This window comes from Oenanthe melanoleuca, chromosome 2, assembly GCF_029582105.1.
Source record: "Oenanthe melanoleuca isolate GR-GAL-2019-014 chromosome 2, OMel1.0, whole genome shotgun sequence".
Classification (NCBI taxonomy): domain Eukaryota; kingdom Metazoa; phylum Chordata; class Aves; order Passeriformes; family Muscicapidae; genus Oenanthe; species Oenanthe melanoleuca.
The window spans coordinates 95,872,187-95,898,622 of NC_079335.1; the positions used below are offsets into that span (position 1 = coordinate 95,872,187).

The following is a 26,436-nucleotide window of genomic DNA, read 5'->3' on the forward strand; positions in this document are numbered from 1 at the left end:
AGTTTAAGATTGATGCACCCACCTCTCCCTCATTCTAGGGAATTTTCTTGCTATGATTTTGTAGATAGCTTAGATTTTTTTATTATTAGTGTCTGCATTCAGATGCAGTTATAGCATAAGCCCATTTGTGGATTATGTTTGCTTGTCAATTGCTGTAACAAATATTGGGTGCTTTGGGTACTATTGGGCAGTATTGGGCTTTTTGGGAAGGGGGAGGTTGTTTGTTTTGTTTCCTTTTGAAGTTGTACAGTTAGATTTCAAAAAAGGAAAGCTGTCTTGTAGTTGACTGCATTGCAGCCTTTAGTGGTTTTTTTTTTTTTCTTTAGTATTCCATTTTTTTCTCAGTTGGCTTATTTCAATTATATTTATGGAAGTGAAAATTCAGAAGTTCCTACAATTGCTTCAGTGTTGTTTAGATTTCTCTTGTCCTGTTATTATTTTAATTTCATTTTGTTGAATTCTGACTACGTAGTCAATTGGATTTTTCTCAAATACTGTATATACTAAAGGTGTTTGTACAAGTTGCACACATTGAGATTTTCTTTAAGGAGAAAACTATCTCTCAGGTAGTGAGGAAAGCAGAACATTTCTTGCCTTATATAAAAGTATTGTATTTTCCAGTTGTGTGAGAGGAGAAACTACATCTAAGAGTTTTAATGCTTTCTAGCAGAGAGGTGTAGAATCTTGATTAGCTATAGATTTTTTTTTTTTAAAATGCATGGTCTTTACTATTTCACAGACTTCTGTTTATTCTATGAACGTGGTGATATTAATTGATTTTAAAAATGTAATTTGTCAGAAAGCAGATGTGCTGGGAAAGCAGCTAGACTTAATTTTACCTGGGTAAATCTTTACTTTTTTGAAACAGGAGATCAGCAAAATCTCGAAGCAGAAGTCCATATTCATCAAGGCACTCCAGGTCTCGTAGCAGACACAGATTGTCTAGATCCAGAAGTCGTCATTCAAGTATTTCTCCTAGTACATTGACTCTGAAGAGTAGCCTGGCTGCTGAGCTGAACAAAAACAAAAAAGCAAGAGCTGCTGAGGCAGCCAAAGCCAGTGCAAAAGCTTCCAATACTTCAACACCTACTAAGGGAAACACTGACACTGCTGCTGCTGCAAGCACACCTCAAGTGAACAACGTTAAGGACCTGAAGAAAATCAAAACTGAGCATACACCTTCTCCTACCAGCAGTGCAAATCTGAAAAATGACAAGGCAAAAGCAAAGGTCTCACTTCCTGAAACAAAAGCGGAAAATAATTTAATTGCAGACAAAATTACTAAACAGAAGCCTGCAGCAGTGAAAGAGAATAAAGTGGCTGTTGTGAAACAGCCACCGGTCCCTGTAAAAGAGAAAAGCAAACCAAGTACACCAAGTGTAGCAGCCAAGGAGAAGGATCGAATCGTTACGCTACCGCCGTCCACACTGCCACCCTTGCCTTTGCCTCCCACGCTGCCTGAAGATAAAGAAACTGATAGGTGAGTTGTGACAGACATTTGCTTTTGGGATTGTTTTTAACTTTTTATGAATGGTTGTTGTTATTTCCTTTGGAAAATAATACAAAACTATAGATCAGGCTAATGCATTATTTAATTTGTTCTTGCTCTTTAGCTGTTTGACTGGGGATTGTTAGAGAACTGGAGGAATTTGATCTTTAAAATAATTTATTAGTTCTTGGAAAAAGAAGAGTTTGGTCTGAGAAGAATCTTTTAATAAAAAGTCTACTAAAGAAATGTTTTAAAATTGCTGGTACATAGTAGCTTTGGGACTGAAAGGATGCATTCAAGGATTCAAGATTTTAAGTTTAGTGTGAACATATACCTACTTCTGGGGAAAAGTTGAATTCAGTAGCAGTACCTGAAAATTCTTTATTTAGCTGGGGTTTGAAGAAAAGATTCTCTTCCCTTTGAAAGGCAATTGTTTTATAACTGGCTGTTATTTTAGTGCAATTTATTTCAAATATCAGTATTATTTTGAGTATGTATAGTGGAAGTGAGGTTCATGGCTTTTCATTTGTGTTAATTTTGAAGTGTAAAAGTTGGTCTGTTGTGAAGAAATTAATTTCTGTGTTCCAGGTGTCATAGACTATGTTAAGTCTGTTCGTAGTCCTAACAGAGAATCTGTGCTATGATTTGTATTGGAAAATTATGCTTTTGGAGAAGTTTTGGTCGGTTTTTTTGGTGTTTTTTTTTGTTTGTTTTTTTTTTAATGAAGGTACTACTTGCCTCTCACATATATGCAAGAAATCACAAGTAAGCCAGAAGTTTTTAGCTAGAGGTGAAAATGTTTCTCTTGTATTAAACATTAAGGGTGCATGGAAGGCTTGGGAAATAAATACATCCTTACATAGTATTAGACAGTTACATATTTTTTTTTAGTTGTAAGAAAGAAATAGTTTCTTGTCCTTCGGCATTGAACTCTAGCAAACATAAAAATGGTGTAGCGAATGTATGATTTCATTCACATTTGTGACAAAGCCATCCTCTCTAGGTAAATGAGAATCCTGATACTGTGAGCAAGATTTACTGTTTTTACTAAAAGCTAGTCTATCTAGTTTAACTAAATATGACTGGCATTGCAGTATTAATTGCAACAACATGGAATGAGATTTCATATTGAAGCTGGCTGATTGCTTCTGATTAATATTATTGTTATATTTTAATGGATTGCCTGTTTTAAGTTAGCTAAACTGAGGAGTTAAGCTACAATTAAGCAGTGGTTCTTCCAGCATTGGGCTCATTCTCCTTTCAAAACAAAAAGCCTACTGCTTGCAAACAGCTACATTAGAAAGATTAATGAGAAGTAATGGAATGTCTTTTATGCTTTGCTTAGTTTTGCCTATAGGATGTTATAAACCTTGAATCAGAAATTATAAATCATGATAAAGCTTAAGTCATCAAAGGATGTAGATCAATTTTTTTAGTGGCAGAGGAAGGCAAAGATATTTACCTTGGGCTCTGAGTCACTATGGGGAAATTGTGTCAATAAAGAAAGCTTCAGCTCAGTGCTATGCAGAACTGTCTGGTTCCTTCAGTAAGAATCTCATAAACCCACAAATAAGGGACCTAGAGGAGCATCAGTGTTGCAGCCCCACAATGCAGGTTAGCCAAAAGGGAAAATTGCCCTGCTCATCTGTGAAGTGTGATTTAGCAGACCTGAAAAAAAAAGATGGCTCTTGGCTGCCACTTTTTATGTGCCTGTTTTAAAATCTCTGTCAGAGCCTTTCATATGTTATGCTTTCACTCATTTTGAAAATTTTGGGGGAAAGTGATGAGAGAAATACTAACATATATTATATTAACTTCAAAAAAAAGAGTTTTTTATTGCCATGACAGTTACATGCACTGCACTACAGTGGTTTATTCTTTATAGCATGTTAACCATTATATTTGTGATGATGGCAGTCTATGCTTCCTTGTGATGATTCTTTAAAATGGGGCAGTGGCAGTTTAGGAAGTGGTGAAAGACATAAATGTTCAGTTTTCACAGAGAAGCATAGACATATGCAAAACACTGGAATGCTTTATTTGAATATATAAGGACTAATTGCAAGAAAAGTAAGAAAAGATACGTGCATTCTCTATTATGGGAGTTAGCAATATCTTTCTATTTAGAGAAATTCCTGCTTTGTCAATGAAACTAAGCAGGTAAGATGTTGTAGAAAAAGTCACAGAGAAGGATGAACAATGCAATTTGGCAAAAGCAGCTAACTTGGAAAATGTCCCCTCACAGCATAACTTAAGTTTTATTGATACTGTGACAGAAATTAAAAGAGTGAATATGGTGTGAGAGTTGTATAGGGGAGAAACAATAATGTAATTTATGTAAGGTTTAGAAATGGTCATGGCTTTAAAATTACTGGATATGCAGTAGCTGAACAAGTCTAGCTAAACTAAAAGAAGTTCTGGTAAAATGGAGCCATGTACTTCAGAAAAAAAATCCTGCAGCAGTTATGATTCCCCATGAGAATGGGAAGAGACTTTCTAAGATCATCATGGGATTGTTAAAAGATGCTGTACATGTGTTTGGGGATTTTTCTCAAGACAGAGATGGACAGTATCTGTTATCTAATTATGGTTGGTTAAAAATCAGTCAGATATCAGTAACCCATGTCAGAAAATCATTGTCATTTTTGCATCTGATTTTTTTTCCCACGTATGTTGATCACTAGAAATGTGTTGAATCTGGAGTGTTTCGGCAGATGTATACAATTAGAATCTGTGAATGAAGTGATGTGGACAGCCTCCTAATGCCCTGCAGTGTTAATGTAAGCTTGAAGCTCATCTGTGGAGACCAGTTTTAGGGAACTGGGTTAGTCAGATCTTCTCTCTTATATGAGAAGTCAAAGTACAGATTTTACCACAAAACTTTTGATGTCTGGCAACACCTGAGCTCTAAATGTTTTTAATGGTCTAGGCCATAAGCTTGGAAAGAAGCTTATGTGGCAGAAGAAGTCTGGCCTGGTAAGGCTTCTTGTGTCATCTGATCTCAGCTTTCACCAGAAAGGTCTGATTTCACAGTTATGTAGAATTGTTGTAGAATTAACTATGCATCTTCCAAAGAGCTGTCTGTGAGTCATTTATGCAAATCCTGCAGATTTTAAGAGCAGAGGTTTCGGGTGTTGAACCATTGATAGTCTAGAATGTATTTTTTTAAAAAATAATTCTAATAAGCTTTGCTTTAATGTTAATATTTTACTATCTTCAACTTATTAGCAAAATTATGGGTTTTTTTAATAGTTTGAGAGAGAATCTTTCAGTGAAGACAGTTAAAGAAACAGAGAAGAAACTTCGCCATCTGCTTGCAGACTTGCCACTTCCACCTGAGTTGCCTGGAGGAGCTGAAGTACCCAAAAGTCCTGAAGAAAAGAAACCAGCAGTTCAGTTACATAGCAAGAGAAGACCAAAGTATGTTTATTAAACTTTTTTTAAAGCTTATAAAACAAGTAGAAATAATAACAGTTTCTTTAAGATATGCTCTTGTCAAAAGAGTTCTGCTTTTTGGCATTTTTAATATTCATGTGGTTTGACTCAAACTGCATGGTTTATTGCCACTTATTGGTGATAAGACAATTAACTAATAATGTCTCAAATAGTGTTGAAGGTGTCTTCAAAGTTAAGACAATGCCTAGATATACTAGCTCTTAAAAATATTTATTGCTCTTAAAAAATATTTATTGTTCTTAAAAATATTTATTGCTTTCTAGAATATGTGGACCACGACATGGTGAAACAAAAGAAAAAGAAATAGACTGGGGAAAGCGCTGTGTGGATAAATTTGATATCATTGGTATTATTGGTGAAGGCACTTATGGGCAAGTTTACAAAGCAAGAGATAAAGATACAGGTAAGTTCAAAAAAGGTAAATGTAATCCCACAATTTTAAATGAACAAGATGGTTTTCGTTTTTGCTTTATATTAAGTAAAATTTGTTTGGAAGTTTTTTAGTTGTTGGTGTGTTCAGTTCTAAGTCTAGCATTTGTCTAATGAAATTTCTAAAGAAATTACTGTTTGCTGCATTGAAAAAATCATTTATCTGTAAAGCTGTGGCTGAAATCCAGCTGAGCAGTCCTAAATTCGAATTCTTATTTTTTGAGTTTTGATGCTCTGTATAAAGTTGAACTAGTAAAAAAGATAGGCTAAATATCCTGGGGAAACTAAATGTTACCCTAAGCAAGTTGGCAAACAAGTTGGTTATTTGTGTGTCAGTCATCTCTTAACCTCCCCTCCCATAGAAGTTGTTGCTTTCTGCATTGAAGGCGTCCGTACAGATACAGCAAGCAAATCTGTTAGCTTTGGATTCAAATCCTGTGTGGAGAGTGGCATTATGGCCTTTCAGATACCTTAGAAGCAGCTGTGTTATGGGCTTTCAGAGCAAGTGGATGTGATGTCATGCTGGAATATGGTCTATTGTGAGTGTAACGTGTAAGTTAGTGTAGGGTAAGTACTTTTTAGAACTTACAAAATTAGCTAAGCTGTCAATTAACTTCTCAGACACAGCAATAAAATTCCAAGAACAAAATGATTGAACTAGCATGTATGGTCTGTAGGCATCCTCCATCATGAGTAGATCATGTTCCTGCCATTTTGTAGAATCCAGTTTGATCCAGCCCACCCTGTAGTAAAATAGTAAGGGAAAAATCTCACTGTAAAAATGGCAGGGTCTCTTGTGCTTGTAGAAAGTATACTGATGAATTTGAGAACTATTTAGTCATCTTCCTCATATCTTGAACTGCACAGTATTTCTGGCTAGGTACATGCATTCTGACCAGTGGTTATATAGTATTAAGAAATCCAGAGCAGCCACAGCAGTCACTTTCTCTAAAGCTGCTGCTGATAATCACTCTTTACTGGTAGACATGGTGTAGAATAGTGGGAAATGTGAGTTGTGCAGGAGGAAGAAGGATAGCCCTTATAGTGTTTAGCTGAAAGTTCTCATTTTTAGAATGAGAATCTCACTTCTGTATGTGATGCTGATTTCTGTTAAGCATTATGCTTGGTTCAAGCATCAGGGTTTTAAAAAAACAAACTTAAAAATCAATATTAAATCCCATGGTTTGGTTGCTAATCTTAATGGGTTTTATTAAAACTTTCTCTTAGGGGGAAATGGTAGCACTGAAGAAAGTACGCCTGGATAATGAAAAGGAAGGATTTCCAATTACAGCTATTCGAGAGATTAAGATTCTTCGACAGCTTAATCATCAAAGCATTATCAACATGAAAGAAATAGTGACGGATAAGGAAGATGCTTTGGACTTCAAGAAGGACAAAGGTATGTGTGCTAATGGGTTGCTCTTTCTGGACCTGTTCTTAATGTGATAGTCTGCTGGATTTGAAATTATGTTTCATTAAAAATGCATTTGCAAATTGTGATGCTTGATGAGGGATTTTAATTTTGATTCAAATACTATAAGAAGTTGTTTATCTAACTGAGCTTATAGAAACATTTTTCTGCATATATTTTGTGGGATAAAAGATGTATTGCTTGAATGTGGTTTTGCTGTAGAGGAACAGATGTTTTACTCTTTGACACCCATGGACTAGGGAGGCCAGCAATAATAGCAAACTCTTAATCTTGAGCTCTTTTTAACCTTTTTTTTTTTAGTACTTTCTCATACCATCTAGAGTATAGTAGGCTGAATACTGAAGAGATGTTTTTCATTTTAGGCCTTGGTTTTATTTGAACTGTTCTTCAGTTACTTTTTTGATGATTAAGCATGTGTGTTTTGTGGGCTAGAAGAAGAGTAAATTAAAAGAATGAAAAGCAAGACTTGTATAGTCGTAGTGTTTTTCCCCAAAGAGAAGGCATGCAGACTTCTACTCTTGGTTCCTTCAGTTTTAAATCTGTCTTATTTGAATTGTTTCAGCCTCCTTAGTCTAGAGATTCAAGCAAACAGAGTGAAAATCATGCGGTGTTGTTGCTTGATACTTCTGATATTGGAGTGGTATTTTGCCACTGGAGGCATTTCATTTTAGGTCTGAGTGTTACAAACCTATCATTTTGGAGGTTTTTTTGTGTCCTGTGGGCAATTTGTTAAATAGTTTGGCTTTGGAGAGTGTTTGGAATGTGGTACCTGTCCTTCTTTGCTGCTCTCCCTCCCTGAGTCTCTATGCAGCATGCCCAGCACTAGTGCAGGTAGAAAATGCTGTATACTGCATGGCCAGCTAAAACACCACGTGATGTGATGATTCAGAAGGTGGATATGAAGCAGGAATTAGTTTTGGTTTTTTTCTTAGCATCTTTAGAGAGTATAAGATCTTAAAGTGTATATGGCACTGATACACTTAAAAGCAGGAAGTATCTAGCAAGAGTTTCTCGAGAGTTGTGCAGGTTCAGTGGTCAGGCCTCGCTGAAAATCCTGACAGTCTGCAACAGTCAGTTTAGTCTTTGTATGTGCACTAAGTTTTAATTAGGTCTAACCTACTTGGCTAATGAGACCACACTGAATCTTGACTTAGTGCATAATGACTCATTAATGAATTTTCTTTCTTTCTGTTTAGTGCCATGTTTAGAATTGAATTGTAATTTTTTTTTTGTACTTCAAACTGTCTCATTAATTTCAATTTTTTTTTTTTTTGGTCCAAGTCTGTTTTTGTGCTTTTGATACTACTTCTGATTTAATTTCTTGTTTTTATTAAACAGCATATTAAAACAAGTACATTTTCTGAAAATTTACAAGGGTAGGAGCTTCTCTGGAGATGCTAGAATAAAATTAATTCAGATAGTTGAGCAAGTTCTGATTGTTTTTTGAAAACATTAGCAGGATAATGAGACTGCTGTTCGAACTTCTCTGTGAAAAGATGGAAGTTGTGGTTTTTTTTCAGGTACTGTATTCTGTATTTCTCTAGTGAGTAGTTCATTGTGAGACAGAGATTTATAGCTGAGTTGTGTCCAGATTGTAGTCTATGCAGGGAATGAATGCAAGTGGGAGGAAGTTTGGTCTTTTCACAGTAAAGTGTTGCAATGCAGAAGTAGCCTGCTTAACAAAAAACCATTAGAAAAGTGGTAGTGATATCACACAACAGGCAGAGCTTACAGTAAAAGCAGGATGTTTTGCCTATATGATGGACATGCTTATGCTTAATGTATGTTACATGTTTACCATAGCTTTGAAATATGACTTGGAAAACCCTGCTGATATCCCACTTAGAACCTATCACCTATGTTTTTTCTAGTTGGTATGAATGAAATTAATTTTGTTTCTAAGGCTGTGTATCATATCCTGACATAGTACTCATCTGCTTTTTCACTTAAGGCAGTGTGGGGGTTTTTTTGGTTAGATGATTACATTCAGTTTTCTGACAGTAGTGTAAGTGTTACAGTACTTGATTTGAGGATATTTTTTAAGATAGTAACATTGGACCACAAGCCAGCAATAGCTTGGCTTGTACAACTTTGTCCTGATATTTTGAGCTGCATCGCGTGTTTTTAAATGACACACTCAAAAGTCTGATAGAGAGGTTTACTGGTTCCCCATGTTAAAGCCTATCTCATTTTTTTTGACGTCATCTTATTTTCAAATAGATTGGAAGAAATTATATCTGTGTTTTATCTTGGCCAGTTTGGACTATAAATTTAAAGACATGAAAGCTTTGATACATAGTTTTGGGTTTATTCTTTCTCTAGTAACCATTAGAAAAAGAAGTGTAATACATTGGAGCAGTGTGTTACAAATCTTTTAAGTGCATTTTCCTCCATCAGTGGAAGTCAGCAGCTTAGGCAGAGTAATTGTTTGTATAGATTGGGCATATACAAAGCAGATGAGCGATACATGGGTCTGTATACTGAAGATCAGAAGTTTTTCACTTTGCAGTCTTCATTATGCATGACGTGCTTGATGATAAAGTTGGCGAATGGCATTACTGTTTACTAATTAGTAATGTTACATCTTGATTCTCGGGCACAATCCTGACAGATAAAACAGTGTATGTTGGGTGTGGCCACAAGGAGTATCCATTTTATAAGTTCCATGTGTAGGCTTTTCTCATCTACCTGTGATTCAGAGGGCAATAGGTGAACACCCAAATGTAATGATGGGAACTCGTGACTCTGAGGTTGTATTCATTCTTTTGTATGTTGGGCCACCTTATCAGTTATAAAATGAATTACTGAGAAAATGCCTTTCTCACTTTGGGCTGATCTCAGTTTTGGTTTTTTTTTCCTTTGTGAGTTTATAATGTATATGACTTTAGTATATATGTTTTTTAATTTGGGCACTTGAGATGGTTCTTAAGTTCTCAGTTGCCTCTAACAGCTGGGAGATGTTTGCAAGTGCTCAACAGTCTAGCTATGGGATTGACATGATTTTTTTTACTAAACAAATGGAAAATGCCTGACTTAGCTTTTGTTGCTGTGAATGTAAACACAGTAAGTGCCTGACATCCCTTCCTCCTTTTGACCAGGATAGGTGTTCTTGCTAACCTGATGGAGGATGTAGAACTTAACATGGAGACCAGTAATAAAAGATCTGGTTAACATTGCAGCTTAGGAGTTTTTTTCCTGCGGTTTTGGTGTGTGTGTGTGTGTGAATTACCTGTTTATGTATATGTGTTTCTGTAATTAATTTTAAGATCTAAGTTTACTGTAGATTAAATTTTGAATAGATTTGCAGTACAAAACACCTAACATTTTTAGGCATTAAGTTGGTATTTATATTGGCAATACTGTAGTACAGGAGGACACTGACTCTGCAGTACATTGTAATATGACTGACAGGTTACTTTGTCACAGCTGTCAAGGAGTACTTACTCCAAGTCTTACGGTTTGGAAGGAGTCTGTGACAGCAGTCATATAGTCAGTGTTATGTGATAGCTAGTTTTGTCCGTGTTTCCTAGGAAGTTGGATAAAAGCAGAGATCCGAATTTCAGAAATCTCTAGTGCTCTACAGCTTGCTTTGCTGCTCCCAAAATAGCTGATAGGAACTTACCCAAATAGTTTTCATGCTAGACCTAAGTTATCAGGAGTACTGTGACTGCTTGAGTGATGCTTTCTATCTATGTGTGCTGTACTGGGCTTTGGTCTGGAATGAGTGCCAACCTAATTGTGTTGCTTTTCAACGTACTCCATGTCAAAATGAGAAAAATCTCTGATTATTAATCAAAGATTTTTGTTTGTCTGCTTTTAGTTTTTGGTTTTGGTTTAGTCATTTGGGTTTTTTTTTTCTTCTTATTTTTCTTTTTTCTTGTTATTGTATTATGTGATGAAACAAGGAGAGTGTTTACTCTCAGGGCTTCTGTATGCTCTTGGCATATATTCCAATTTCAGAACATATGTGGAGTTCCTGCAAGAGGAAAATGCAGTTGAACTTGAAAGGGGGAATAACACAGTTATTAAAAAAAAATAGTATAGCAGGAATTTTTTTTTTTAGTCTCAAGATGATTAATTCAGTAGCTATGGCTATATTTGTTGTTCTGGAAATTAGAAAATAGGTTAATAAAACCTGTGTCAAAAGAAAAGATGAATATCTATTGAAGGAATTTAAGTATAAGGAACTTCAAGGAACTGGTGGACAATTTCTCCTTTTGTTTTCAAGCTGTGGTTGATAAAATCCTGTTTAAAACTCTTGGAATAGTATATCATGGGTACTTGAAGAGAAATGTTAAGGAAATAGAATAGTAAATGTAATCTAATTATATTTAATCAATCAAGGGTAAGAATTATCTATTGCATAGAAGAAGCTGGAGGAGGCTTATTGGCAACATGAAAATGATGGAGTCTCGTTTTGAAAACTAAGTACAGAACAAATGTTGAAAACCTGTTTCACAACTCAGCATTGTACGTCCTATGCACTGATTGAGGCAGGGATACTGGGGTTTCTTTAAAGCATTTCTGTATTTCAAGATACTATTGTAATTCATTTATACTAGAACTGAGTTTAAATTTGCATGTAATAAGGCATTTCTGCTCTCCTGGGTCCTCAGATCTCTATCTAATCATATATTTTGAGAAATGTTGAACACCTTTCCTATGAATTTCATTTGGAAAATACTTGCTTGAGAAGTCATAATCTATGGAGGCTTTTGGATCATTCTCCCCTGCACCACTACCCTCCCCTCCCAGTTTAAAGCACTTGTATCTTTGAGAACAAATGGTGTTCTGCTTTGTTGGATATGTGTGATTTGAAGACAGCCCAAAGAAATCCAGACCCTGCCTGTGTCACAAAAACGCAAAGTGTGTTTTGTTAGGAGTTTCTGGCCTCTCAGAAAATCCTCTCTTTATTGCAGATCATTAGTGCTGTGTTTTGTTGAGTTACCTCTCTTGTATGCAAACCTTTACTGCATTATACCTGCATTATATATACATTACTGAGCTCATTTCGTGTTAGGAAACTGCTTCTGTTTAGAGCTCTGTGACCTGAAACATACGACCAAGAGGAGATGTGTTAATCCTTTGATTATTTTAAATAATCACCTCACTTGCTGAACCCCATCATTCTTAACTTACAAAATGGTTGGAAAGCTGCATTTTTCCAAGTGCAATCAAAAGGAGTAAGGTGAGGATTATTTCCATCCATGTGAATCTCCTTTATTTATTGTGTACCTTCCTAGATTCAGCCATAGAATAGATTCAGGTGCTCTCTCTTATCCCATATTCAGAAATCGGCAGTGTTCCTACTGTTCAGCTGTTCCAGCTGCTGCTCTGTCAACACGTAGTGGCATTAAGATTTCTCATACTGTAGATAGATGAAGGAAAGTAGATATGAACGTGATGTTAACAAAGGAAATGGGCCACCCAGGACACAACCTCTTTGTTAGCCTTTGTTGCAGTGTGTGGAAATGGACTGTAGGCTTTCTCCCATCACACAGGTGGGAAATGCAGGTCTTTAACACAACAGCAGTAAGATGAGGAACTTTGAAGTCAAGTAAGTAATTCTGAGTTCATTTGAATTGCGTGCACTTTACTGTAAGAGGGCTTTAGGTGTTTTCGTGACATTGCTTCTCAGAATGAGGACTGGGCAAAGCTAGGTTAGCATCAAGCAAAATGTAATTTTAAAATATAACCTCCAAGTTACAAAATGTTTTGCCCTCATAAAAGAGGAGACTATTATTTCTTCTGTTATGTTTTCCTTTTGAGAGAAATGGGTATTTGTGTGGCATTTGTTTTGATAGAACTAAAGTATGCTGTGAACTTGAACTCAGACTAAGCTGTAGTAAGCACACTTCTGCCTGTGCATAGTTCATTTGAGATGTCTTCCATGACTGTTTCCTTCTTCCTGAATGACTAGCTGCTTTCCCTTTTTTGGAGGGTCAGATCCCCTAATGTGATGGAAAGTGATGAAGATTTGAAATTATCAGGTGGAAAGAATAATGTAACCATTTTATTGGGAGAAACTATGGATCTCTGTCAGAAAAGGGCACCATGTTTGTCTAGAAATGAATTAACAGGAGTTTGACTTCAGTTTGCTTGATAGCTTTCTTGCAGCTACAGCCCCTTCTAAATCAAGCTTGAGTAATACTGAAAATCAGGTTTGAATGGTAAGATTGACAAGGTTAATAGACTAATTTTCATATTTTCTCATACTGAATGAAGTTTACCAGTTTTTCTTTTAAAAACAAATTTTAATAACGTGTAGTTAGGAAGTAGGCAAGAATGCACAAGTGTAATAAATCTGTACATTTGCTCTTGATCTCATAAGGAGGGAATATTGAGGATTTATCCTGTTTTAGTTTATGTTTCTTACTAAGAGATGCAGAGAATGTAAATAAACAGATGTCACCTCCCAGGTACTACTCTGCTTTGTTTATGAATCTTTATTGTCAGCATTCCTTCTTGCATTGTGAATGCTGGTTATAAATAGCAGTGAAAAAATCTTGGGAGTTAATGACAAAGCAGGAAATTGCTCAAGGCTTGGATCCTTCTTTGCATATATACAAGAGGTCTCTGTTCAGCTGTTCTCACTAAACAGTTCCACAGTCAATCTTTTACCTTGTCATGCACACACACATGCAGCCAGCTGTTAAGAGAGTTAACTTTCTCTTGTACTCCAGAGCAAGAAGGTACCAAGATTCACTGGGGTTCATTCAGTTTTGTTGAGCTGAGATCCTCCTAAGGGCACATATAGGTTATTCTCACACTGCAGCATTAATATCAGGTGTTTTGTTTCAAGGCATTTTTAAAATATGTCATGGTTCATACTTCAGTCATTGTTGAAGCAGATCTAACAGCAGATTGCCAGCTATCTAATTTGGAAAGATCAAGATTAGGAGCCTCTGTGCTTTTCCATCTTGAACTGGTGAACTTAGTTATGCAAATAGTAACACGGCAGACTTTTGATTATTCATAGCTTTTAATACTTCCCTCTCTCCTTATGGAGTGATGGATGGGATTGTGTTGTACCTGCTTGATTAATCTCCTGTTTCACCCCCTCCATACACAACAGCAGGGGTATTTTAGAATGAGTATTTTGCTTCCTCTGTATAATATAGAGAAAGACAAAAGTACTTAAGTAAAAAACAATGAACTCTTGAATGTCTTATGCAATGGCCTGTGCTTTATCTGATGTATGCTGATCGTTATTACAGGTTAAGTACTTACTGTGTGGTAATCTTCCTGAATAGCAGATGGACCTTGCCTTCTTTTTTCCCCTTTCAGCTACTAAACAAGAATAGGAGTCAGTTCATTAGAATGTGGCCATGTATGTGCACAGCTTCTGTCAAGCTGACTTCTCATTATTGCTCCAAGACTTTTACTAGTTTCTGAGTTGAAACTTTTTTAGGAACAAGAATGTATAATGAGTTCTTGTTGGCCAGAAGCTATCTGTAGTGGTAGATCTAAGGAAGATTTGGAAGTGCAAGGTAAACAGGCCCACTTGAATCCACATTCTGGGTCGGTCTGTCTTGCTTCCTTCACTTAGCAGGGGCTGTGCTGTTCTGTGTGTCCTAGGGTGAGGAAGGGAAAGAATGAAGTACTAAAAATATATTGTACTGGGAATGGTTGTTTTGGAAATTGGTTATTGCTAGTTCTGAATCACTCAACACTTTTTCCTCTTTAAGAGTGCTTAAATGTATCAAAAGCCTTGGCTTTAATGGATTTATTGGTAGAATGATACAGACTGATGTGAGATAAGACAGATTCTCTTGTGCTTAATGTATGCATGTGGCATCTTAAAATATGAAGTCTGTCTTTGCAGAGGTGCTGTTACTAGTAGGTTAGTTCTGCTTTCTCATTTTATCCTGTCTTAATAGGTATTTTTAGTCTGAGAAGGGCAAGCTTATTTCTGACCCAGTTATGCAGAAATCTTTAAAAAAATTAATTACTGAGTCACAACAAATGAAGAATAATGTACAATAATTCTTGTACTTATTTTGTTTCTAGATTTCTCTCCAAACTTTTTATTGGTAATATTAATGCAGTTAATTTTTCTTAAAATAAAATTAGTGGAGATTAAGAGTTTTAGAGAGAGCACATGTTCATCTAGACTGAAACACCATGTGGCAATATTATTTTTCTTTTCACAAACGTTTGACTAGTATAATTGTTTATATGGAACAGCAATTTATTAAAACTTTTTACTGTACTATATTTCATTGGACATGAGATACAGCTATAAATACTGCAGAAAATCTAAGTAGTTTTATTAAAAATGCTTCTGATTTTAAAAAGCAGGCAACAGCAATGCTTTGGACTGCTGTTAAATCAGTTTTTCTGTCTGTGTTTCTCCTACCCTTTCCCTTTCTTTTTGTAGGTGCATTTTACCTGGTATTTGAATATATGGACCATGACTTGATGGGACTGCTGGAATCTGGTTTGGTTCATTTTAATGAAAATCATATTAAATCTTTTATGAGACAGCTGATGGAGGGCTTGGCCTATTGCCACAAGAAGAACTTTTTGCACAGAGATATCAAATGTTCAAATATTCTACTAAATAATAGGTATGGCTATTACTTAAAAGTACGTAGCAAAAATTGTATATTAACAACATCTTTAAATAATTCCTTCAGTCTTCACAGTTCACCTGATTGAAGTCATTAGCAAACCTTATTTTCTAAATTGCCTAGTTTCTTTAAAATCAATTGCAAAATTCTAATCCAGTAATGTTCCTGCTTAACACTGGAGCCTGCAGCTGTGTATTAAACTTAATCTATGTTAAAAGAAAAGACTCAATTATAATCCTGCTAAGTCAGAGTACTGGGGGAAAATTTTCTGATTTCAATATATTAATATATTCAATATATTAAAATGTATGTAAATTAAAAAGTATGTAAGTGTTGGATGTGTATTCTTTCTGCTATCTCATTTCAAGATTGAAGTGTGGCTAGGTGGGTTCTTTATGACAGTTCTGAGGCCCTCATCATCATCAGTGAGGATAATGCTTTAAAAGAGTATTTGATCAGGCATGTTCAAACATTGCTATAATCAAAGGGGGAGAATAAGTTGTTTCTTTCTACTTTAACACATGGTAATTACAAATGATATTAGTAAGTGTGGTGTTTTCAGTGTGCAGCAGCAGCAACAAACAAAAAGCCAGTGTGAAGATAGTGGATGACTTCATTACCAACTGTTGCTCATCATAACCTGGAGTGCTAAATCCAGGGAGCAACATAAGAGCAAGGGTTATAACAGCAAAAAAAGGGTATAAAGTTAAAAAAAAGACCATGTAATCAGCTTCTGGGTTTTGTTATAACAGAAAGCTCTCTGGGTAATGTCAGGAGTTTCAAAAAAGATGAAACACATTCAAGGATAGGATCATTAACACCTGCTAGTCAGAATGGACAGGGATCCCTATTTTAGCATCCTTAACACAATGATTGTGGGTCATGGTTAGTATGAGGAAGATGAGCCCCAAAGCGTGTGGGTTCACATGTTCTCCCTAAAAAATCTATTGCTGCTGTTGGAGATTAAATACTGGGCAAAATGGATCAAGGATCTATTTTGATAGGCCTAGTTTTCTCCCATCTTTCTCCAAATTAAGTGTCTATTTCTTCCTTCTTTTTCCCTTAGAGTGAGCTAACAATAGACTGCTTTCAGCTCTGTATCCTGATGCAGCCTTCTCAGGTTATGATACAGATTCTTAAACACATGTACATGTTTCTCCCCATTACTCACTGTTCCCACACACCTAATCTTATTACCTGCTAATCTCCAGGGTTGCTGTTTCTGTGTGCAACTTTGGGAACTCAGAAGTTGGGTGTAACCTGATAGTGGAGAAAAGTACCTTATGGTAGAGGAGGAGCTTATTTTACCGTGTTCTCCAATCCAGGTTACAGGGTTGGTTTTTTTCCCTCTAGGATAATGTCTGAGCATCCTTAGATTTTTCCACCATTAGCAGAAAAACGTGATAGCAGATCTAAATAATTTAAGCCAGTGTTTCAAAAATCCTATTACCAGTTACAGCCTGAAGCCAAACATATGGATTATGTATCTTTTACATGGGCAACTTAAATTAGTTTTTGAGCAAATACATTTATCTTCTACAAATACATTCTCAGAAATAAGCATGTAAATTTGAGGGGAACATTTTTTTGTTGATGGATGTTTTCCAAAAAATCTGAGTAAAGGTCTAAAGAGAAAAGTGGATGGAAACTATAACCCGTATGTTTTATCATCACAAAATGGTCATGTACATGTTGTTACCACAAAATTGTCATGCTAGTTGCAAATCTCTCCATAATTTGATAAAATAGCATGTATTTGAATGTGATGGGAGTTATAAAAGTTATCAGTACAGAAAAGGAAAACCACATGAAACAGTCTAACATTCATTTCATGCATTAGAGAAGCTTGCAGATAGCATTCTGTTTGCATCATCTAGACTTAACAAATAGTGTGAGTTTCTGGTCATAGAGCAGAGCCTTTTAGCTGTGGGAACTTACAGGCAAGAGCTTTGTATCTTCTACTCTTCCCCTCATATATGGAAAAACTCAGGAATGGGCTAGGGGTTATGTCATTCAGCAAGTTGGCTGCTGACAAAAATAGAAGCCTTTATCTGGTCGATCACTGATGTAAAGGCTGTATTTAAAAGGTACAAGAGCAGAACAGGATTTTGATGGCTTCCTAGAAGGAAGTATGACTGCTGATAGTTGCTTGCTGTACAAATACTCATCCTAGCAGTAGGGTCTGAGAAAATTGCAGTTTCTTCCCTCAGTTTTTTCCTGCAGAGTTACTAACTGGAATAATCTATGGTATAGACCTAAATTTTGACAAACATCCAGTAATATAAATGACATTTGATAAGCATACCTAATTTTGCTTACTTGTCTTTTCTATTCAGCAAGTTAGCATACTGTTTACTGAAGAGATGCAGAGATAGCAAAGCGTTGCCTCTTCATTAATGTGGTTTGGTGAAGATCAGTTGCAGCTGTTTCAGTCTTACTTAAACTTTTACCTTATTTTGGGGGAAGAGAGTTTAACAGGATTAACCACTAAATAATTCTTTGTTTTTTTCCACCAGGGGGCAGATAAAGCTCGCAGATTTTGGGCTTGCTCGGCTGTACAACTCAGAAGAAAGGTAAGATACAATTATACTGTGAAAAAGCATTCAGAAGTTTAATCTTTTTGCATAACTATTATGAAGGACAGAAGATTGTTTTGTTTAGAGGAAATGTTTCTGTTCTGTAATACAAGTAATTGCTTAGGAAAGTGAAAGAAATACATATTGTCTTACACTGCATAAAACCACAAAAGTCTTTTTGTGTGAGTGTATTGCTTTTCCAGGTGTTCTGGATAAATAACAGTAGAGACTGGCCATATATTGATTGGAAATTAAATTACAGTCGTAAGTTTCTGATCCTGTAAATCTGAGGTATGTTTCTTCTGTTGGCACACCAAAAATGTTACTTAGGGAAAGCAAATTTTTTTTTTTTTTTTTTTTGCTTACACAAATTATCATACAGTTTCTATTCAATAAGCATTACTTTTGTATAAGATTGACTTGACATTTCAAGAGGTTCAGTGTATCTTTAGACAGTCAGTGCTGTTGAGTTTGCTGGAAACAGAGATACAAGTTTAAATAAAAGTTATTCTGAAACTCCTTGTGACTTGTGCTTCTGTTGTTCTTGGCTTCATTACGCTCATACTCCAGGAAACAGGTGCACAGTTTTTTATGGTTAAGAACTTTAGTATTTACTTTGTAATGTAGTATTTGTCATGTGGAACTGACTTTTCAAAATCTAGGCTGAATGTTCACTACAGTAGTACGTCCATGAGGTAGTTGGATACCTGACCTTTCTTTGATTTCTGCATGTCTAAATTGGGAAATAATATCAATAATGCTAACTTTATGGGTTTATTGTTTTCTACACAGCTCTTAGGTTATTGATAAATATGTTAGCATTAGTTTCTGAGCTGTTGTCTTGGAACTCTTATTTCTGGAAAATATGCTTAAGTACAGTTACAAACACTGTTGAGTATAATAGCAAAGTGAAATAAGCATCTGCTAGCTAATTATTTTTTGGTTTGGATGTACTTAATAATAAAAAGATGTTATCCCACCTTCTTGTTTTAACAAGCACCAAACTGGCCTAATGTTTTTTTCCCCTCTGGTTTGCAATGTTTTACTTGGGTTTTTTTAATGTTTGTTTTTAAATGAATTAAAATTTTGTTTGTAAAACTCACTGTTTGTTAAGGATTAAAAGTTCAGTGTCCTTAAAATAGCAATAACAACTCATTTTACTGTACATGAAACAGCAACGCTATTATGCCATTATGCATAAATGAAACCAAGATTAAGATTTAATTAAGCTAGCTAATAGAATTGCCAGTTGAACCTGGGAGAATAATTAGAATCTCAGTAGATTTTTGGCAGTTCTTTTGTCATTCATTTTCCTTCTGACCTGCAGTAACCGATGTAATTAATGTATATCAACAAGTGTATAATAGCTGCTGGTTTTAATTCATGTACTTTGTATTTGGTTTACTGTTGTTTAGAATTCAATACTGTTTGAAAGGGTACAGAACTTTTTAGGGTCATAATGGGGAGGAAATAAAAATTTAACTTTAAGTAAGTTCCGATTGGTTGTTGTAGTTGTTCTCCTCTAAATGTTATTCTGGTAGATTTAACGTGTTTGGAGTAGGAGACAGATTGCATGACAAGGCAATTGTTCAAAGAAAAGCCACCATATACTAATAAATATGAGTAATGTATCTGTGGAGATAGTCCCTACCATGTAAACATTTCATAGAGGAATGTTTGCTTCAGAGATAAATATGATGAATTATGGGATTATTTCAAAAAACATGCTGCCTTTTAAAAATGAATTGGAGTTATGTGTGTTAATGAAAGAAGGACTCAGATGATTTTACAGAAATTATACCTGTACTACTGAGATTGCTATAAAAGCATTCATTCTATGGCTTTTCATACTTAATGTTGCTCTTTCTGTTTGGAGTTAGTGAAAAACTGAAAGAATTCTGGAATCGCTTTTAAAGCACTCTGGTTGGAACAATACCAAAATTGACCAACTCTTTTCGGCTTTCCATTCTGAACTGTTGATGCTGTAGTTCAGCCTGTGCACCAGAAAAAAAGTGTGTCTGTGTTAGTAGAAATCTTTGCTTTAGTGGGAGGATGGAAAGGATTATTCACAGTGACCAAAAGTTATGGTTAGAGCTGTGGAGAATTAAAAATATTGTGAACTATAGGAAGATATTAGAAGCATTCCAGGCTTTGGAATCAAAATTGGTGAACGATGTAGTTCCAGACAAAGGTTTTTATCTCTTTTTCACATACTTAAAGAGGGAAAAGTCACTTTTTTTCTTCTTTTTAAAGTGCTTGTAGAGGTCCTGTAATCAGTATGGTAATAGTGAATAGTTGCATGGAAGTTATTGATTTTATCTAAGCAGATCCTGCTTCTGAAATGACTAGCAATGTAATAAATATGCAGTATTGCTTTCTGAATAATAATAATGGAGATACAGAATTCTCATAGCATCAAGGTGGCTGTGTTATTATTATTTATATCTTCAATCTGACTTTTTGCAGCCTTCATCAGGCAATTGTGTTTGCTTTTGTGCAGTTATAGCTTTGCAAATTAAGAGAATGGAAGATTGTACTGTTTGTTCTTAAACAGCATCACAGAAGTAAAGTCCTTAAGGAATAATTTTTTCAGAAGTGTGGTTGTACTAAAATGACAATCCTCTCTTTCTCCGTCTTCCAACAGCCGACCATACACCAACAAAGTTATTACGTTATGGTATCGGCCTCCTGAACTTCTCCTTGGGGAAGAAAGATACACACCAGCTATCGATGTCTGGAGCTGTGGGTAAGGGTTTGGGTAGAAGCATAGCAAGGATAAAAACAAGCCAAAAATAAATCTTAAAGTTTCTATCAATCTGTACTGAAAGCCATAATGATGGAATTTTGCAAAACTGTTTTACAGCTGTATCCTGGGTGAACTTTTTACAAAAAAGCCTATATTTCAAGCAAATCAGGAACTTGCTCAACTGGAACTCATAAGGTAAGTAGCAAGTACTGCTGTGTAAGTAGGTGCCTCATAAAGTGACAGTTTTCTTTTCTTAGTGTTAAAATCTGAGATAATGCATTGCAAATACTTGCAAATGCTCAGTTACTGCCCTGAGCGAGATGTTAGAGGTTTTGAGGGGCATGTAACACAAGTGACTTTGGCACAGACATGAAGGTATTTTTGTGAGTGCTCTGTGTTTCTAGCAGTTGATGAGTAAGATGGGTTTTTGTAGAGTAGCTGGAGTTGCTTATTACTGAAATTGTAAAGAGAGAGTAATCAAAATGCCTGTAATTTTTAAGATGGTGTTGCAACTTGCTTGCAGCAAATCAAAATGAGAACATGGACGATAATAAGGACAAGTGGGATTTGGGAGGAACAGGTATTTGGCATGCTGCTAGCCATGAATTCTTGTTTCAAGCCTACCATGTACACACCTGGGCTTAATTATTTTGGTAGGAATATTTCTCTTCCCTTACAAACTGCTAGATATTTGGTTGGGATAAAAATGCTGTTTCTTTCCTTGTTCTCAATAAATCATAGAATGATAAGTATTTAATTCAATGGAACCAGAGCATCTTTTTCTTTCCCTTTATTCAGCAAGCAAAATTTGCTCTTGATTCTGATATCATAATTGACATTGTAAATGAGGTCAAATTAACTTAATAAAAAATACTAGAAAGTTATATATTGAGATATTTTTCAAAATAGATTGAATAGTAGCATGTTTCTGTGTAATGTGTTATTAGCTGTCCTGAAAAAATGATGGATTTAGGAGGTGCAAAGCAGATCAATGGTCATTTTTGGTGTAAGAAAAATTAAACACAAGAGTTTGGGCATTCTTGTTTTTGAGCACTAGATGGCATTGAAGCACATGAGAATGAGTAATTCAAAGTTTTTCTTTCTTTGTGTTTTGTCTCTGGTACAAAACTCTAAAACTTTGTGATGTGCTTCTGCTGGAAGCTTCTGTTTGTATCTCATTTCTCATCTTCACTAATGCTATGCATTTTTTGCCGTTTGAACATAATGTATCAGTTTTATCAACATCTCTGCTGTGATCATGTTGCAGTCAACAGTCCTACATTTATATTTTCAAACTTTATCAAAGAAAGAGCTGAAGTATATTCTGATAGTAAGAGATCTATTATTTTTGTTCTCCCTCCCGACCAGCATAAAGTGAGATTGGTTTGCATAGCACCTGGGACATAATGAATAGATCATTAGATCTCTTACACTAACCACTTACATCTTATAAAAAGGAAGGCTGAACTAGATAAATATATTTGCAAAATGTCCTTTTATGACTGCCTGCATCAGACTTTGAAACCTTGCATATATGGAAATACCTTATGAGTCTTCTGCTCAGAAGTGTGGTGTTGATCAACTTCTGCTTAGCCATCCTTGGTTGGAAAAAAGGATGGGGATGGAATGTGAAGCATAAGAGTATGGGCAGCTCCATTTGTGGAGGTAGATGAGGCTTGAGACATAAAACTCGTAACTAAAGTAAAAAATGCAGAAGTTTTCTAGTGGTTTCTGCCTTTAGGACTTACTGAATTGTTTGGCTTTTTTTTCCCTTGTGTCTTCAGCATTAAATAAATTCTCAATGAAAACTGCTTTTTCAGCTCTTTGGTGTATCTTTCTTCAGTGGCGTTGGGAGCTAAGGACGTAAAAATAACTCTAAATGTGGGCTATCCAGTTATTCTAGTCAGGTACCTGTAGTACTCTTCAGATGCAGTTGGTTAAGTTTTTCAAAACATTTGTGTAGAGGATGTGTGGGCTGGACTGAGGCAGAAACAGTAAGTTTAGTCTACGTGGGGTGATTACCCTTTGTAGACAATTCACCATTTATTTAATGGTGTTGGGCATTTGACAGTGGAGAAATTGTAGCTAAAAATAACCGGAACATGAAAATTGAAATTTTTTTTTTTTTTTTTGTTTTCACTGTATTTGCAAGAATAAAAATGACAGCTGTGCTCACTTGTGGTTTTGGATCTCATACGCTTTTTTCCCTTCTTTTTGGTACAGCCGAATTTGCGGAAGTCCTTGTCCAGCAGTGTGGCCTGATGTTATAAAATTAGCTTATTTCAACACAATGAAACCAAAGAAGCAGTATCGTCGAAAACTGAGAGAAGAGTTTTCTTTGTAAGGATGAAGAATTAGTTTAGTCAACTGTAATAGCATAAAGTTTTCCTGGAGACTTTGTGAACTTCAGTATTTTCCAGAGAATGAGCATAGATCAAGTGTAAAGAAAAATCGCTTTAGGTTCTTGTCCTTCCCATGATACCCACAGAGCTTGTATTAACCCTTATTTAATAGGACCGTCAAGAAGAGGAAAGAAGGCCTTAAAATTTCAGCCGCCTGTTAACTTTCACCTAAGGAAACATTTGTTTGGTACACCTGCTTGGTGCCCTGTCCAAAAAACAGCTCAGAGTACCTAATTGTTTTTTGTTGGTAAAACTGGCTACAGCTAAATTTGTAGTCTGGTTAACATTGTAGTCTTTTGGGTCATAAACTCATTCAACACAGAGGAGTTACCTGAACCATATGTTCTGAAGTACTACCACTGGACTAGTTTTGTGCATGTATCACAAGTGAAAGGTATGGAAAACAGGTGTAAGCTTGTTTTAAAGAGGCTGTTACCCTCCTTCAGGTACAGTGGGTTTCAGGAGAAATGCATCATCATGTTCATACTGATGAGGCTAATATCTTTGAAGCAATAGAATTGTCTGTGAATCAATCAAAACTCCATCTCCCTGGTGCTAAATTCCAAAATATAGAGTAACAATATAGTCTTGGCTTTAAAATGTGGGTGTGGTTTTTTGCAAAGGACAAGGTTTCAAACAATGAAGCAACACAAGGTGAAGAAAGCTTGGGTTATGTAACAGCACAGGTAGTAAAAAGTGAAGTTTATTTCTGCCTCTTACTATCAGCCTCAAATTGTGGGTGTTTTTGTTAGTGTATAAGTTACCTGAGGGTTAATGATCATCTTGGAAGGGATGTGTGTACTAAAATTTTGTGCAGATGTGTGTGATACAAAATAAAGATGTGCTGCTTTCCTCTGTTTTGCACTTTTGTAGCATCCCACCAGCTGCATTAGATTTATTCGATTATATGCTTGCCCTGGATCCCAGCAAGCGCTGCACAGCTGAACAAGCTCTTCAGTGTGAGTTTCTGCGAGACGTGGAACCATCTAAAATGCCTCCTCCAGAGTAAGTAATTTCCACTGGTGATGCTACTGACCTCTAGGAACTGTGATCGTGCACTGATTTCAATAAGTTCATTTTGGTTCAGTAAAGGAGATGGTGGCAGAAATGTTGATGTATACAGTTGTTGAAAAGTGATTCTGAAGTAAAATGCTTGTGATTCTGTAGAACTGATAAGAGAGTTGATTTCTCATTCCTTGAGCTAGTTGAGTTACTACCTTTAAAGAAAATACTCTTCTGTGAATGTTTCTAATATTTATAAAGCATAAATTCCCTTATATCTTGGCTTATCAGTGTCTACTTTTCACAGGGATTTTGAGGCCCTCCATGAATCTGAATTGCTTTATTTGATGATAGAATGACACTGGGTATAGAGTTCTGCACAAGTACCTGAGAGTTAAAGTGAAACAGATGAGAGCCTTGGTTTTACAGGCAGGAAAAGTGAAGTTGTGCAGGGTTGTTCTTGTCAGTTTCTCTAGAGGAAATGTATTGCTATGTCCTGTAGATTTTTTCAGTGACTTTTCAGTCATTTCAGTCTGTGCAATCATATTGGAACCTGTCCTGAGGAAAACAATGAAAAGGTACTAGAGAATCTGCAGGTGTCATTCTTTCTTCAATATAGCTGTCAGAACATAGAGTCTATGGTATTGTTTGAGTAAACTGAACTTTCAAGGCAGGCTTCTTTCCATCTAAGGATTTTTTTATCTAAGGATTTTATTAAAATTCTAGACTTACCTATTGCATACACAAGGTTGTTATACAGAATCACAGGGTGGGTGAGGTGGGCAAGGACCACAGTGTGTCATCTGGTCCAGCCTCTGCGCTCAAGCAGGGTCAACCCAGAGCATGAGGCACAGGATTGTATCCAGATGGTTTTTGAGTATCTCCAGTGAGGGAGTCTCCACAACCTCTCTAGGCAAACATAGGATACTTCCCACAATGAGTTCTTGCTTCCAATTGTTTTTCAGAAACTACTTAGCAGGTGGAGGGAGAGAATAGAGGAAACAGTTGTCATAAGTGCCTTTCCAGTGTCTCTTATCATTTATCAGCTAATGTTTCCATGTTCCTGGGTGACAAAACTGCTAAGACAGTTAATACGTAATAGGAAAACATAAGCCACTATTTTTACTGCCCATCTCAGTATTTCTGTGGGTCTTTGTGTTCCTCAGGAAATCAGAATTGAGATACTTGCAGGGAACTGTAATGGAAGGACAGAATTGGTGGCAGATAAGTTTCTTAGGAAAATTTTTCCTCTGCATTCATATGTTTTAAAGGATATCCCCTTGTTCTTCCTGGTATCCCAGCTTTGTTTGTGTCAAGTGATATTTATTCATGCAACTTATTTCTGCAAATTTTTCCTTTTTTTTCTCCCTTACTTTCTTGCTTGCCTGAGATATACACTATAGATACTAGATAGCCATGTCTGTTACTGTGCACAAACATGTGACCTAATGACTCAGCAGTACTTTTATAAGCAGATAGAAGGACCCTGAAAAAAATGATTTTATATTGATAACTTAGTTGTCTGGTAGTATGCAAGTTGTATTTCATAGCAACTGTGCAGCATTGAAGTTTTGAGTTACACAAATAATTAGGAAAACAATTCTCATTTTAAGATACTTTCACCCCTTTTCTGCCAGGAGGACTTGTGCTTCTAAAAGTGGCACTCAGTAAAGAGTTTTCAGCCAGAAAAAGCAGGTCTGAGATTTTGCTGGCTTTTGAATGTTTCCTGATGTATTTCCAAATTCCAGTAGGTTCATCTTTCAAAAGTTACATTATGTATAATTTGAGTGTTTTTACCAGTATGATTAAAAAAAAAAGAAATTTAAAAATAGGGATAAAACTGATTATCTCCAATCATTCTTTGCAGCCTTCCTTTGTGGCAGGATTGCCATGAGCTGTGGAGTAAGAAACGCAGAAGACAGAAGCAGATGGGCATGACTGATGACACTACAGCAGCTAAAGTCCCCAGGAAGGATCTGTCTCTAGGCATGGATGAGAGCAGAACCAACACCCCACAAGGCATGCAAACTTCTTCCCAACTCAAAACTCAGGGCAGCTCTAGTGTAGCACTTGGTCAGTAATATTTTCAGTTTTTATGATTATCTACTACTTGGATTGCACCTCTAGAAATTTTAGGTGTTATTTGCAGAGTATTGGATTTCCTGGATTCTTGAGGGAGGAACAGTATTGTAAGTTTAATCTTTGTAACAAAAGATTTGCCTTTGCTTTTGGGAACACAAGTGTTCCTTTCCAATTTTACCTGTCAGCCTGGTCAGAGCAACTAACTTTGCTTGCTCTGTATTTTCAGGGGATTCTAGCTCTTGCTCATCT

General features: G+C 36.0%; 1 protein-coding gene across 5 annotated transcripts in view; it reads left to right on the forward strand.

Annotated features, from left to right (window-relative positions):
- The window catches only part of CDK13 (cyclin dependent kinase 13), a 42,626-nt gene that overhangs the window by 10,438 nt on the left and 5,752 nt on the right, over window positions 1-26,436 (forward strand). For 3 of the 5 annotated variants that reach the window (XM_056483474.1, XM_056483476.1, XM_056483477.1), the window contains exons 2-12: window positions 869-1,480; window positions 4,742-4,909; window positions 5,209-5,347; window positions 6,602-6,773; window positions 15,187-15,376; window positions 17,896-17,952; window positions 20,600-20,701; window positions 20,819-20,896; window positions 22,925-23,041; window positions 23,977-24,108; window positions 25,973-26,178. In XM_056483474.1, coding sequence (XP_056339449.1) covers window positions 869-1,480; window positions 4,742-4,909; window positions 5,209-5,347; window positions 6,602-6,773; window positions 15,187-15,376; window positions 17,896-17,952; window positions 20,600-20,701; window positions 20,819-20,896; window positions 22,925-23,041; window positions 23,977-24,108; window positions 25,973-26,178 — 1,973 coding nt within the window. The remainder of the gene's footprint in view (window positions 1-868; window positions 1,481-4,741; window positions 4,910-5,208; window positions 5,348-6,601; window positions 6,774-15,186; window positions 15,377-17,895; window positions 17,953-20,599; window positions 20,702-20,818; window positions 20,897-22,924; window positions 23,042-23,976; window positions 24,109-25,972; window positions 26,179-26,436) is intronic. The other 2 variants (XM_056483475.1, XM_056483478.1) reach the window with 1 other exon arrangement.